A 16,482-nucleotide genomic window follows, 5' to 3' on the forward strand; every position below is an offset into this window, starting at 1 on the left:
TACGTATGATGAGAATGTACATGCAAACATGCAAACCAATGATATTGGATCAAGTCAGACATTACTGGGAGTATTTGCAGAATAAGGTGTGATACAATACCACACTTTTGCATCATTATACAGCAATTCTAAAACGAAATAATAGATAGCATAGTATATACAGTGGGGAGAACAAGTATTTGATACACTGCCAATGGGTTTTCCCATTGACAGTGTATCAAATACTCGTTCTCCCCACTGTAATTCATGCATGTAAGCTAAAAAGGTAAAACAGACCTCTTGCACATCATGTAAAAGTTTTTAATAGAATGGGTGAGTGTTTGACCATTCATTGGAGTTGTTCACCAAGCAGGTGCATTACTTGGTTTTATGCAATAATTTGAACATAAAATGAAAATAAAACTATTCCATTTACTGATTTACTGATATTTAGTTTTTAATTACAATTATAATCAGAAATACAGTACTAATCTTTATTTGCTCACCCAACAGTGACATTATAGCTCTCTGATGTTAGTGTAGTGTTGTCACACAATGCACATATTGCTATTCCTATACTTTCTCTGACGTTCTTTAGACAATGATTTAAACAATAATTTAGCACCAAATCAAAAAAGAAAACGGTGCCTACTTATCTATAGCTACTTAACAAACAGCTTACAATATTGCAGTGACAATAGACCAAGCGAACAGCACTTGCTTATTCCAAACAGCATCCGAACAAGACTCCAATCAAATAACCACATTATTCTCATCATATAACCCTGCCATTAAATTTCAGCCTATGATGTCACACGTGAAATATTTCCACAGCACGAATAAGGATATAATCAGAATAGAGACAGACAGGGAGTGGGGGGCAGTAGTGCTCGCTGGCTGCTAGAGTGGGTGGGTCATGCTCACATTATTGCGCTGTCAAATCGCAATCGGACAACAGTTTATAAACCTTCACCACTACAGTTTAGCACTTTGTCACACCTTACCTTTGTATTTTTCCAAAACGTCCTCATAAGCCTGGAGATATTCCTGTTCGTCCGAGAAAGGATATCCTTGCGCGGCGTGCTGAGCCATAACACGGCCTCCCAACACTGGACGAGAAGAAGCGGCGGACAGGGACACAGCATGTGTGCGCGCAATTTCAATGTGCGCGTGTGTCTATGCCTGTGTGTATGTGGTGGCTCCTCAAGAGTGCTCCGCGCTGTTGTTGCGCCGAAGGAAACGCCCTACATCCCTCCCTTGCGGGCACCCCGTCCAATAAGACCTACTTCCTGCCCGGACTTGACTGGATTGATAGGGACCGAACAGGCGGAGGCCGACATGCACGCGCTGTAAAAAGTGTCTCTTCTCTCATGTCATGTTGCCTAATTTTGACTCGTCTTGGGCTCACAAATCCGTCAGAGAAAAATAATTACAGCAATTTTGACCCGGTCCCTGGCACTGATAGTGATATAAAGTGGTACCTCAACATACGAATTGAATTTGTTCCAGGAGCTGGTTTGTAAATTTAAATAGTCGTATGTCGAGCGGGATTTTCTTATAAGAATACATTATAATTCCATTCATCCGTTCCACAGCCCAAAAACCTACGCTAAATCTTTAATAAATGCAGCAGGTAAAATTATTAACAGCAATTACTCATAGCAAAACAAATGAATTATGAATACAAATCGTAATAATAATAATACCAATAATAAACAATTCAAATTAATAAAATGGTTGGCACCAGTGCTGCATTTCCACTTGTCTGCAGGACTATCGCATGTCTGATGGAATTCACGCATGACTAAGTGCAATTAGACATACTTAAGTAGAAAACCTCGGTGTCAGGATTAGCGATGAGACAGCATAAAATAGGATGCCAACATACTAACACTCACAAGGGATTCACACAATTACTGGGTTCAAGACCACATGGCTGATTTGTAGACCCGTGCGGTCCATAAGACGAGCTAGGCAAAGGCCTAGGGGCGTCGCACCGTCCAAAAGGGCGTCAGGAAAATGTTCAAATAATATTGCTGATAGCAGTATTCAAAAATTTATACAAGACAGTAAAACAAAAGAACAACAAAACATATCATAATAAGTCTTTAAATAATAATGAAGTAATTTTTCTGGTGTGCCCTCTGCTCGTTTCACTGTTTCCTGTGATGTGGTAATTTCACCACACACTCTAGTCTCAACACCCCCCCATTCCTCCCGCAGACCAGCAAGCTACCTGAAGGTGCTATTTTTAGCCTACGCAGTTGTCATGAAAAGACAAAACTACGGTGGCCGAGAGGTGTCAGGCGAAATGCAAAGTCCAAACACTTTGCAAATTACGGTGGCCGGGAGGTGTCAGGCGAACTGCAAAGTTCAAATACTTTGCAAATAGAAAAAAGCACGAACCCCAATTGCAAACGCTTTGCAAAAGAAAAAAAGCACGAATGCAAACTACCACAACACGATCCCCAATTCATAAAGCGCGATTGCAAATTGGCAAAAGCACGAACCCCAATTGCCACAACACGACAGCAAATGGCTCGCAGCACGAATGCAAACTGCCACAACGCGATCCCCAATTCCTAAAGCGCGATTGCAATTTGGCAAAAGCACAAAACCCCAATTGCCACAACACGACAGCAAATGGCTCGCAGCACAAATGCAAAAGGGTCCCAAGACAATTGCAAAGACGATGACCCAGAAGTAAAAAAAAAAAAAATTTTTTTTTTTTTAAAGTGCTTTGTGACCATCTCTACGGACCTCCGTGAAGTTGCCCCATCCCCCCGTCCCCCCCCCCCCCCATCAGACGCAAATTTATATAAAAATGATGTCAACCGTTTGTGCTGCAACGGTTTTGTAGATACAGGATTATGCTTTTATTGAGATATTAATTTCGAGCGGTAACGTCACTCGTAGCTTTTTCCTAGCTTAGGTCCCACGGCTAATGGAGCGTACCAACTCTCTCAATAAGAGGGGTGTCCTAACAACTAGCACGAACGTAGCATAAACAAATTCGGGTCAATTTTGCAGTAAATCGGGGGGCTTGAGATATTAATTTCAAGTGATGACGTCACTCTAAGCCCCTCATTTACTGCAAAACGGTCCCGAAGTGTTGCCATTCGTCTGTGCTACGTTCGTGCTAGTTAGGACACCCCTTTGTTATTGAGAGTATTGGTACGCTCCATTAGCCGCAGTAGCTAAACTAAGGAAAAGCTACGAGTGACGTCAATACTCGAAATTAATATCTCAGTAAAAGCATAATACTGTATCTGCAAAACCTAGCTGACCTCAGATTTACCTATAGAAGAGTTGTAAATATCTTTAAAACGAAAGCAGCACAAACAAAACTTTTACAGCACAAACGATTGACATAATTTTTATATGTTTGCGTCTGATGGGGGGGTCAATTTCACGGAGGTCCGTAGAGATGGTCACAAAGCATATATAGCAATATACAAAGTGTTTTCCTTTTTTTTTTTTTTAACTTCCGGGTCATCCTCTTGCCGTCGTGCTGCGTGATTTTGTTGTTGTGCTGCTAGCCATTTGCTGTCGTGTTGTGGCAATTGGGGTTCGTGCTTTTGCCAATTTGCAATCGCGCTTTAGGAGTTGGGGGTCGTGTTGTGGCAGTTTGCATTCGTGCATCTTTCTTTTGCAAAGCGTTTGCAATTGGGGTTCGTGCTTTTTTCTATTTGCAAAGTGTTTGGACTTTGCATTTCGCCTGACACCTCTCAGCCACTGTACCAAAACCCCTCCGGGTTGCATTTTAGAAAGAATAAGAAAGAAAAGGAGCATATATGTAAAAAAGACAGAGGTTTGTTGTGATGAAAAAACTTTTTTCAAATGCATAAACACGTATACTTAGCGCAATTGCAAGCTAGCGGTTATTTACATGGAGTGCATATAACATACTAAAGCTAAATTATACTGTATCATTAGCCAGGCTTTTTGTTTTAGAAATATTTTCAGTATTCAGCCAGATGTGGTTTAGTTTCTGTTAAATTTACTCCCTCTCCCATTTTAGAGAAAATTGGTATTAAGTGTATGAGGGACTAAAAATGTCTTGCTGATTTTCATGTGATGTGAAGCACTTTTACCTTGTATTAAATTGTGCTGTTCAACTAAATTTGCCTCACCTAAAGATGCCATGGTTAATTATATAAATACACCATTAAATATGTAATCGATAATTTCATAGTTCAGTGATATATGGGGGACTAAAACTGCCATGGATTTAAATGCAAACAATTGGTATTAAATGTGTCATTAATTCATTAAAATTGCAATTCCCTTCATGTAAAAAAAATATTTTTTTTGTTATCATATATTATTTAATACATTATTATTGGATGGTCCTGTGTAGTTGCAGTGCTTCATGAATTTATTGTATTTTTCAACTTCGCCCGTCAAAGATAGAGGCCGCATCCTAACACCTAAGTAATTAAACCAGGTACAGTAGGCTGCCAAAGTTAGGCGCTATTATGGTTATGTCATGGTTTCACAATCAAAAGCTATTTGACTAATATAATGTAACATCCCACTTTCTTCTCTATGTAGATGCGCTTCTGAAATATTTTCCTTCCACCTCTGTACATCCCGGGCCATCTTTTACAGCCAACTTATCCACATCTGCATCAAGTCCTAACCCACACACAAACTGCCAGTGGAGAAAGAAGTGCACCTTCCAAAACAGCTGTCATATGTGCAATAGATGCCGTTGCATAAGCGAAGACCAGGCGAGTAAGGTTATAGGTCAAGGTGAAAAAAAAACATCTGCATTTCAAAGTGTTCTGTGTGTGTTTATATACTGTAGGTTTTTGCAGGTGGGTGTTAATAATATTGTAATAATAATTGTAATTTATTTTGTTTTTTGTTCGTTGTTGTATTTTTTATATAATAAAATAGCTATGGGGGGAGCGCCAGCAAATATGTTGCCAAGGGTACTAAATTGGTCAGGAACGGCCCTGAATTTATCAAAACATTTGGAGAATTGCTGCAACTGGCTGGTTACCAGTTCAGGGTTTACCCTGCCTCGTTATTGGCTGGGATAGGCTCCAGCACCCCTGCGACCTTCGTGAAGATAAGCACTTCAAGTTCAGAGGATAAATGAATATATGAATTTGGTGAATTGTATGGAATACAAATAATGTAGTTTCATGAGTTATGTTCAAATAGCTTTATAGCCCGACCAAAATCAATCATCACTGATAATACAACAGCCCGTTAACAAGATATCACGTGACCAACTGACCATGACTGTCTATTCCAGCCATAAATTAAAGAGCATCCATCTTTCCATATACCCTACTGTATCTCTGATGCACAATTGAGCACAATTTTAATCCAAAATATCACCACAAATGGCACAGCCCCTGGGACAGACAGACCAGGGTGAGTCTGCTAATGCTCATCAAGATATTACACAAAAAAGCCACGCGTGTCTCCTGGACTTAACAACACAAGTGGCTCTCACCTGCGATTCTGAGCACTGCTCTCTCAGCCGGATCAAGCACGGATCCTCCCTGGATCTTCCTCTTGGACCTTTCGTGTCTGGGCAGGTTCCATGGCAGAGTGTCGCCAGGTGCCGGTGATGCCGACCCAGATTTGACGCTGTAATCTTCCTCCTCGGATAAATCCGCGGAGGAAGACATGGAGCAGTGGAGGGAAGGGTTCCCCGAACAGGAGCTCTGAGACAATAGGAGATCATAATAATAATTAAAAAACAAAACACATAATATCTTAATGTAATTAGACACAGTTAAATGTAAGGAGGAAAAATAAAAAACGGGGTAAAATTACAGATGTATCTTATTAGTCAGGGTGCGTAAAGTAAGCACATGCATGCTCGAAAGCTAAATAAACGATAACATATTGTAAACAGTGTCTAGCTCCCCCGCCAGGTCAAAATCCAGACTTACCACGCTATACATTGTGGAAAACAGCCCTCAAAGCAATCTTTTTTTGTGTGCGTGTTATTAGCTACTTCTAACGATCAACCCGACATTCCGTGCGTCCACGCAGTACTACGCCCTTGTGGGGATGCTCCGGGCGGGTCACGCTTTGAGCTCATTTGGCGAAGGATGCGAGGTGATGTCAGCTCCAGAGGAAGATGGGGATGATGTTGCTGGCGCGCCGTGTGCTCTCGAGGCAGGCTGGGCTGTGACGGGAGTGCAGGCTAGTGCATGTGTTGTGTTCCCTTGTGTCATGCGCGCCAGCCAGCCAAGCAGTAGACTGTAGCCAACAGCGACACGCAAAGGTTCTGGCATGATACGAATGCAGAACAAGACGGGAGAACAGGGGGGCTCACTCTGGCTATTTTGTATAAAACATAAGGTCACGCTGTTGAGGGGGATTTGGACGCAGTTCAAGGGCGTAGGTTTGGTCTCAAAATTGGTTGGGACGATAAAACAGCTTAACCTGCATGTACACATTTGCTGGGGACGGGAGATTAATAAAACCAACCAGATTGGGTGAACAGGGGCTCAGGACTACATTTCTCACGAAGACGAACCTAATTAATTGATAGGCTAAATGATTAATGCAAAACTAAATCTGTATTGAAGCACACTAACTTTCATGTGTGTTGGTTCAGGTAATACATAGTTCAAATTCATAAGCAGAGTTTAAGGGGGGGGGGGCTGGTGGCCGTAATAGACTGCATGTAATAGACTTTCCTATAAATGATTTTAAAATTAGTTTTTCAGTAATAAATGTATATAAAAGTTGTAAAGCAATAAAACAAACATAAAAAATGCACAAAAAAGATATTTTTGTAATGGGTCAAAATTTGTATGAGCCATATTCCCGATTTGTGTTATTCTTGTAATTTTACTCCTTGCCACTAGGGGCTGTCAAACGTTTCTTTCAACTGACCTGGAGTCAGCCCGGTACACTTTAAATGACAGCTAATCATGACACAGGGGTAGTTAGGAGGGCAAAACCGTTTTTGACCGTGGCTTAGTGCATTGTGCTCGAAAGGAATGTACTCATTTTGTTTGTTCCGTTATGAATACGTTTTTTAGTCTATTGGTTTGTTACTTTTACGTGGATAAAGAGCATTTGAGTTTAGTTACAAAACACCCCCAAAATAAACTATTGGATAAGAGAAATGGACTCGCTTTGTATGCATCGCTTCTTCAACTGCCCTGGGCGCACATCCTCACGAAATTATTTTTCGATCTGATAATGTGACTAGCACCTTAGACGGTCATTTGCTTTGCTTAGCCAAAACCACCCGAGGACCGAAGAGGCAAGATGGATATACGTTGGTTTTTTTTTTTTAAACCTAAGCTTTCAAAAGCGACAACAACTACTGAGCAAGAACCAAGGATTGAAAATGTGGACCACGAACCGCCAGAGAGCACCACCAAAATGGTGAGCGGAGTTTCAATTTGCCCCACTAAAGATGCTAATTGTACACCAGAGCCACCACCGGTGTCTTGGCAATGTAGTTACCCCCGTCAAAAATTGTATGCCCTGGCCGCGGGAGTGCGCACACACACACATTAGTTATGAGTTATGTCAACTTAAACAATTAATTGAAGCCCGAAAAGAACCACAGTTATATATTTTGGACATCAACGTTTATTAAACTGGAGAAACTCCATACAGGACTTGAATTACTGTAATAACAGTTGTAGGTCATCCTATGAGTAAAACAGCAAAACCTTACCTTTTTTACGTTCAGTACGTGTTACGTTATATGACAGAAGGGGGATTTTTTTTTTTTTTTTTTGATGGATGGGCCAGGTTTTAAAACCTCGTAGATAACTACATCACCAAAACATGGAAATCAAGCAAATCCGTGCAGCGCAGTGGCTCCGCCCAGGGGGTACAATTTTTGACGAGGGTAAATACATTGGCATGACACCGCCGGGAGAACTAAATTCAATGGACGACGATCTTGGCGAAAGTATAGCTGCTTTTAGCAGCCTGATTTAGATTTCCCCTCAAGAATGATGGGAAACAAAAAACACCCATTTTCAACTTATTATTATAAATATTCTTGTAAGTTCATTTTAATGCTGACACTGCGTTTCGGGGTCATCAACATGTTGTGCCCCTCCGCCCCAAAAGTCAAACTCTGCCTATGCGTTCGATTCAAATATTTGTTTTCAAAAACTACTAAACAAACATTTTGAAAACTTTCAAAACAAATGGATTTTATTGACAAATTTGAATTGCAATATTTGAACATAACTGAAATAATAATACCATACAAAATAAATACAAACTTGTAAATAACCTCTTAACTATTCAGGAATGCAAAAAATAAACATTTGTCTTAAGACCACTCAACATTGTGTCTAAATAAATCGATTAAATATCACTGAAAAAATGTCTTAGTTAGGGTATAACAAAAATAAATAAAAATTGAGTCTTCCTTCATGTAAAACTACTGCTTTTGTCCACACAGCTTAACTCAATAAAAATGAAAACTTTTTACCTCGACTATGATTAATGTGTGATTATCTGAATGTCTGTTTAGATTGCAAATAAAAATATTTTTGAATAAATAATGTAGAAAATAAATAAACACGTTTTAAATTAATGCGAGTCATCAGCCAATAAACCGTGCGTTTGAGGGGGTAAACTGGACTGGCACATTCAGCAAGTAAAAAGGGGTGAATCCAAGTCTGAATCTTAACAATGGTAGGGTCAGTCCTATCCTTACAACATATGGGAAGACAATCTATATTACCTTTATGTTTAACTGAACTCATTATATAATGTAAATAAGGTTGTTGAAAAGTTGGTGGGGACAATTTAAGTATCCTGAAAAGTTGGGAGTGTTATTTCCCTACGGTCCCTATTCAAACCTACGCCCTTGACGCAGTTAGAAGTTCTAATGAGTGTGTGCTATGCAGGCTCCATATAAATTCAGATTCAGAATATTCAGATTGAAACATATTGAAAATGGCACAGGGTAGTTATGTGTAGTTTGACTTTTGTGGTAAGGGGGCAAATATTGTTGATGACCCCGAAACGTAGTGCCAGCAATAAAATTAACTTACAATTTACACATCTTATCACTGTTTGTGTTCAATCCTCTGTTGAAGCTCTGTTGTTGTTGAAGTTTTTAAAAGCTTAGGTTTAAAGACATTATTCTCCTCCGGTTTAGTTTTAAGCAAAGCAAAGGACTGTCTCTAAGGTGCTAGTCATATTACCTGTTCAAAAAATAAGTTTGACCCATTATGAAACTTTGAAGCATTCTTGTTCATTTCATTCATTTTTGTTATTTTATTGCTTTACAACTTTTATAGACAATATTTTAACAGCTAGTTTTTCAGTTACTTGTTAGATTCAGGACTCCGGAGTGGGTGAGCTAGCGTGAGTCAGTGTGCCCACTTAGCATGCCAATAAAATTTGATATTAACAGATCTAACATAGTCAAATAAATGCAAAATGCAGATCACTGATCCAAATTCCCATGCAGCCAAAATAATGTCACACCAAACTGCCGTAAGTCATTTCATTCTGCAGGACTATTTTTTTAGATGCGTAATGTGAACACAAGAGAGAGGAATGTTTCGGCCACTCGTGCTCAGTCTGCTGGTCAGTCCCTGTCATTCCCACAAAAAAAATATGCGGTGAAAAATACGATATATCACTCCACACTGCTTGCCTAGACGACCTGTTCCTGCTGGATTACAAATGTTGCTTTTTATTCTGAAATTATTGACATACAATGGTAATAACTTTATCCTGAAAACATAGCCAACACTATTGACTGTAAGGATGCAACAATACTCGGTTTTATATTGAACTGTTCGATACGTCCTCTTCGGTTCAATACGCAAAAACATTCGGTCCAAATGAAAAGCTCCCAAAATGTATTTTCCTAAATTATTTTTGTCGTCTCTCTCACTAAAATGTCCGGCGCAGCTTTGCTTTGAAAAAACAAACTCTGCCGCTAGCAGCCCCCCTCCTCCACTCCTCCCCCAAACCACATGAAAGGTGGGAGCTGTGGCACACAACGATCATTGCTCGTGAGGAAAGACAGAAACTTAAGGAGGCGGCTTGCCGGCTTCAATATCATACAGATCTGTTGTTTGGCAGCATTTTGGGTGAGCTGATAAGCTATCCCCACTCGTACATATTAACAAAGACTTTCTTTACAGATATGTACAGCAAAGCCCGCCAATATATTGTTGCCGACTTGGCTGCTACCAATAGCCTCGGTTTGACACCAGACAGTTTAAGAGCTAAATCATGGTTACATGATGAACAATGAGTGGCAAATTGACACCAGACAGCTTAAGAGCTAACTCACGGTTACATGATGAACAATGAGTGGCAAATTAAGAGCGCTGTACTTCAAACTTGTCCTGTTTATGAAAGTCAATTGTCAAAGGCTGGTGTTGTGCAGTAATGAGCAACCGTGAATAGCAACCTAGATGTGCTACGTTAGATCCCCCCCAAGTTCCATGCCATTGGCTGCGTGAGCCCAGAGTGATCATGGGACGCGTAGTCCATATACTACTTCAATGAATTAAAAACCACCATGACTGAATGGAAGTTAAGCAGGCCAAATCAATCCATAGTGACAATAGATAACGCTGCAAATATTGTTAATTCAGTACGTAACACAGATGGACTCGGACCACAAATAGGATGTTTTTGTCATGTGGTAAACATACCTGCTAAAAGTGTAATAGCAATCAACAGTGTGCCCCGCCTCACTTTACAAACAGTAAAGATTGTTCTCAGCACTTTTATACAAAATTTCTTCTGATCAGTAAGAAGTAAGCACATAAATATTAGGCACTATAATGCATGTTTATTAGATGGCATTGTTATTTTCACTTGTTAGCAAAATAAAAAAACATTTAAAAAAATTTAAAAAACACTTGTATTTTTTGTTTCAGCACATTGAATGTATTGAATCGAAAACCGTGTCCCTCGTATCGAAAATCGTACCGAACCGTGACGTAACTATCGTTGCATCCCTAATTGATTGCATGGGTCATCGGTAATTCTCATGCATCCATATGTTGTTTTATTTATTAGAAGGGTAAGCAGGCAACATTAACTCCCGCTAGCTTAGCCACTCCGGTGCCCTGCAACTAACAAATAACTAACAAACTGCACAAAATTTGTTGAAATCAACTCCACCGACCAGTTAAACCCCCACTTACTCGAAAGTGAAGCATTATGTCAAAAATGTTGAACTTCCTTTTTAAATTTATTCATAGGAAAGTCAATCACATGCAATAACATTTTTGGCCACCAGAGGAGGCAGTGCCCCCTTACTCTGCGCCTATGATGTACTATCATGTACGTCAATTTATAAGTTTTTGAGAGGACAGTCAAGTAGACGTAAAATCCATTGGCTTTATTTAAGCACGAATAATTGAAGCTTACGTACATTCAAACTTCTGCTGTGTTAAGACAGTAAATAATTGTCATCAGAAAGCCATCACTCACAATATAACTCAACACTTTTGTGATTTGTATAAAAATACAAATCCCCCTAAGCCCCCCCCCCCCCCGCCCCCCAAATCTCCTCCTCTGGTTATGTTTAATTTCTCTCCCTGACCCTTTAAGGGGCTCATTTGACCCCAAATGTGTGAGCACCCCTGAAACTGAGTTCAATAAAAGAGCTTGACTGCCCTACAAATAGGATAATTCGGTTTATTACTGGAATTGCAACATACTGAGGAGTGTGCATAACATTCTATTGTGTTATTTAGGTGTTATTATTCAATAACAGTAAAGTCATTATTGTATTTTTACACAACTGGAAATACACAATAACCAGAAAGTTACGTAAATGACAAGGATGAAAATGAATTTGCTCTTATTCAGCAGGTGTATCTAACGAAATAGCTACTGATACATGAACTACTAGTATGTTTGTGAATGCCGATGCAGTCATATGGGTAAAATAACACTAACTTCCTTGAACTATGCGTTGCTTTATAAATGATCACAAATGTCTTGAATCTTGATATGTTGTGAGGGGGGCTTCAGTAAAGTAAACAGTTATTTTGAGGCTAGAGTTGAATATTGAGAAGAAATTGTACATTTACTGGTGCGGGAAGTGGGCTACTGAGGGTGCTGCAGCACTACCTGGTGTTGGGGGGGAGTGTTTTGGTAGATTTTTATTTATTATTTTTTTAAATACATAAATAAAACATAATTAAACGGTAGCACATGTAACTTTGAGGATTAAATACTGTATATATGTTGGAAAAGTTTTTAACACCGCCTTTGTCCGTACCCAAATTGTTTTTTGTTGCTGTTGAGCTGCCGCCATGCAGAGCACTGTTGGATATTTGTGCACAATTTATTTTAGTGTTGTGAAAACAGGGTGTTAAACAGGCTTTTTGGCCCTTTTAGTGTGTTCGTGTGTCATTGTGCCGTCTAGTGGCGGGGATTCATGTTATAATACAAGGACGTTTATATTTCCAATACAAAAACTCCAACACACGCTGTGGGTGAAATAGAATGGTGTCTTTGTAGTAGCCTAGTAGTAGTACTAAACTATCCAGCGTGTGTACTGCCATTGTGCAAGCCTTGTATGGAGAAAACGCGCGAGCATGACAAATTTGGATCGAAACAGCTGTTTTTGGATGGGGAAAAACAAAGTAAGATCCTCAGCATCCCCTGTGAGTGACTTCCAGTGCCCCTGTTTACTGAGATACAAGAAGGTGTTCTAATTTCAGAAATCAACTGCAGAAAACTGCTCTTAAGTCACACAAACATGGTTAAAAATAGAAATCCCTTCGTCTTTCATCCACATTTCATTACAATAAAATGTGGCAAGTAACATTTTGTGCTCTTTACCTGAGTGCTCACATTTCTTTGTCGCAAATGTATGGATGGATCATGGATAAATTTGTGGGAAAGACGAGATAATACAAAAAAGCAAGCATACAAGTGTCCATCTTGAGAGAACCTTAATAATTCTGTTTTATGTAGTTGTAGACACAATCAGGACAGGACGAGAATAGCTGTCAGTTGAGAGCCTGTACCATGTTTTTTACCCAAGGTTGAGCCGCCAGATTACATGAGGTAAACCATTCTTAGTTTCAAGCTCAAACTAACATCCCAAAATTGTGCTGTCATACATAGGTCTGTGACTCTGCACATTATCATGGCACATTTTTATGTGTCCCTGTGTGGTTAGAAAAACCTGTAGATAGATCCATTGAAGTGTCCCAATACTTGTGTCAACAGTATGGGTGGATTTCTATTCCACTACAATGGAAAACAAACGTGTTCGGTTATCTTGATAGGTTTCATATGCTATCTGCATTACTGCAGCACAACTAATGGAGGCAGGAAGTTGCTTCACAGTTGCGGAGATCAATGAGATCATTTTTAAAGTCCCACTGGGTCCAAATCTGAGCCACGTCATGCAAGCCTCAAACATTACTAGTGGAAAGGAAATGCCTACTTTTTCTTCTTTGTGACACACTACACTAAGTGTGTTTGAGCATGGAATTTAGAGGAATTAAAAATGATAATCCTACAAATTGCTTTTCAGTTTTCAACATATTGGTATAAACTTCAATTTTGTAAAGGTCTTTAAGATGTTGTTATACCACTCATATGAAATTTGAATTAAGTGATAAGCAGAAGTGGGTAGTAACTTATTACATTTACTCCGTTACATTTACTTGAGTAACTTTTTGAGAAAAATGTACTTCTAAGAGTAGTTTTACCAAGCCATACTTTACTTTTACTTGAGTGGATTACTCTTACTCCGCTACTTTGGGCTACACTACTTTTTCTTCCTTATTCTACATACGTATTAGATTTTCCTCTTTTTTTTTTTTTTTTTATTGTCACCAGCAATGCCAACAGTAGCTCTACCAGTTTCACCAATGAGACGTTGCAACAATAATCACGTGACTCTATCATTCCAATCAAACTCAAGCTCGTGTCGAGTGTCTTTAAAGCAACATGAAAAAATAAGTACTTGACAAAGAGCGATGACTCGTAAATGACTCGAAACCGCGGATTTTAACATCTCACCCAGGTTTTATTTGGCACCGATTGACTTCGGAAAACTGGAGATATGATCCTTTTAATTTCATAATAGGAACTGTGATGGAACTGTTCACTATTCAACTATTCAAACTGGGAACTATTTTCTCTACTAGAGGGCTCTCATGCTCTTTGGATGAATGAGGCTTCCCTTCTGTAGATTATTTCTCTCGCGCAGCAATCCAATTTTTTATTTTATTTTTATTTTTTGGGATTACTAAGGTTATTTAATCAGTTATAGTAAAGTATACTAATTACAGTTAATATAAATTGTTCATATAGATTACCATTGTGCTGCGGGGAAAAAAACATTGTTTAAAAAATATGAAATCAATCATAAGCAGTTACTCACAATGTTACTCATTCCTTGAGTATTTTTTTCACCAAATACATTTTTACTTGTACTTGAGTATTTTTGGATACAACTTTTACTTGAGTAATTCTTATTTTTGAAGTAACGCAACCCTTAAGAGTTGAGTACCATTTTTGGATACTATACCCACCTCTGGATTTCAACCTCCATGGCAAATGCTGGGGATTGGACACAATCTACCAGAAATGCCAATGCACATTTCAAGTCTTGCCAGACTTATTATTTCATAAAACATTTTTTAATGATACCTATAGTAATAAATAAGGATAACCATTACAGAAGATAGATGAATGAACGAATGAACGAATAAATGAATAATAATATAAAAATGTAATTAAAAACTGTGTCTGTGTGTGTGTAAAATGTATACCGTACTTTACATTTCTGTTGTCACTGTTTTACATACACTGAGGATATAAAATGTTTACAAAAGCCTATTTATTTCAGTACTCATCCAATTAAATTCAACAACCAAGCTTGATCATGGTGAGCAGCAACGCACTTGAAATCCCCAAAATAAAGTTTGAAAATGTTGTTATTGTCCTACGAAAAAAGAAAAAAAAAAGGTTTGATATCATATATACTATAATATGAAGCATGATATTATGATATACGCATCCGGTATAATTTGGCCTTTACAACATATGGGAAATGGGAACACAATCTAAATTACCCATATAAATGAACTGATTATAAAATGCAAATAAGGTCACTTAAAAGTTGTTGGGGACAATTTGAGCATCCTAAAAAGTTGGTAGCGTTATGTCCCTACCGTCCCTATGCAAACCTACGCCATTGTTTTAAATGGTGGCAAGGGTGTGCTTGTTAGGGCCTCAGTCTCCTGAGCCCTGCTCCTCCTCCCTGTTTGTGTGTGTGTGCGTGCGTGTGTGTCTTGATTGCAGGATTGGGCAGATGGGTGAGCCTGGGTGCAGGTGCAGTCGATCATCGTTAGCAGCCTACTTAAGCCAGTCCCTGGCATCACTTCATCGCCAGATCAACTACTCTACTTGACGAGTTTATGACACTAGCCCTTGAAAATTCTAGAAATCTGTATTGCCTTGCCTTGTTCACAGATCCTGCACTGCTCTTCTGCCTTCACAGCTCACCTGATTACACACTAATCGCCCGCCTGACTATCTGGACAGAGACTGCCTTCACATACAGTAATAAACAAATGTTACCATTGCCACCTTGTCTTCCCTCTCTGCGCTTGGGTCCCCCGCTCACCCAGAAACATAACAGTGCTTACATTTAACATGCGTTTGAACACTGAATTTTGTTGTTGTTGTTGCTTTTGTACAATTTACCATCTAACATTTTCTACCACAGAAACCAGTGAAAGGGGTGTGTAGACATTTTATATCCTCTTAATTAGTTTTGCTCATTCAACTAAAGAAATTATACCTACTATTTTGCGTGTCGGGGTGACTTGCACAGACTGATAAAACTCCGGTAGGACACGTTTCTTCACTTTGCGCTTCCTGAGAATCGATGGAGAATCAGGTTCATTTCTGGGGACCTCGACCAGATTGGACTTTTCCTCCAATATGCGAGCATGTGAGCTTCTCCTTGAGTGACGTGGACTGTGTCTGAAGCCCTGGGAAACAAGAGCAGACAATCACGATAACACTTGGATTACTTTTGCAATGGTGTATTTCATTGAGATGTCCAGTAGGTGAAGAAATCAGAAAGTCCACACAAAGGCAGCATTTGTTTAAAAAATCTAAAACTCATAATTTAACTTTCCTCACATATTCTATCGAATTTAGACATTTGCTTTTAGCCTTTTACAATTCTAATCAAACGTATATTGGTATTGAGGCCTAATTCCTTTAACCTATTGCATAGTTCTGCGCAACCTAGAAATTAATTCAGGGGGTTTTATTTTTCCATTTTTTTTTTGCTTAACAAGCAAAAACAATTAAATGAAATATTAATACTACCATGACTTCTATTACAGCAAAAACTGCATTTACAAATATTTTAATGTTTGATTATTTTTCATTCATATGCTAACACATGTATGGGAATTTGACTTAAACAGTGTGACCGCAAAAAAAATAGGTCCCAAATTTGGATAGGCTTCATTTCTTGAAAAATATTTTTAATTAATTAATTTATTTATTTATATTTCAGAA

At 38.9% G+C, this 16,482-nt stretch overlaps 1 protein-coding gene across 12 annotated transcripts in view; it reads right to left on the reverse strand.

Annotated features, from left to right (window-relative positions):
* dst (dystonin) overlaps nucleotides 1–16,482 on the reverse strand; it is a 255,373-nt gene that overhangs the window by 237,481 nt on the left and 1,410 nt on the right. For 10 of the 12 annotated variants that reach the window (XM_057848283.1, XM_057848273.1, XM_057848272.1 and 7 more), the window contains exons 3-4: nucleotides 15,753–15,941; nucleotides 5,450–5,663 (exon numbers count right to left, since the gene is read on the reverse strand). In XM_057848283.1, the coding sequence (XP_057704266.1) occupies nucleotides 5,450–5,663; nucleotides 15,753–15,941 (403 nt within the window). Of the gene's footprint in view, nucleotides 1–983; nucleotides 1,662–5,449; nucleotides 5,664–5,894; nucleotides 6,168–15,752; nucleotides 15,942–16,482 lie in introns of those variants that run through there. The other 2 variants (XM_057848280.1, XM_057848281.1) reach the window with 2 other exon arrangements.

The sequence above is a fragment of the Corythoichthys intestinalis genome, chromosome 10, assembly GCF_030265065.1.
Source record: "Corythoichthys intestinalis isolate RoL2023-P3 chromosome 10, ASM3026506v1, whole genome shotgun sequence".
Taxonomy (NCBI): Eukaryota; Metazoa; Chordata; class Actinopteri; order Syngnathiformes; family Syngnathidae; genus Corythoichthys; species Corythoichthys intestinalis.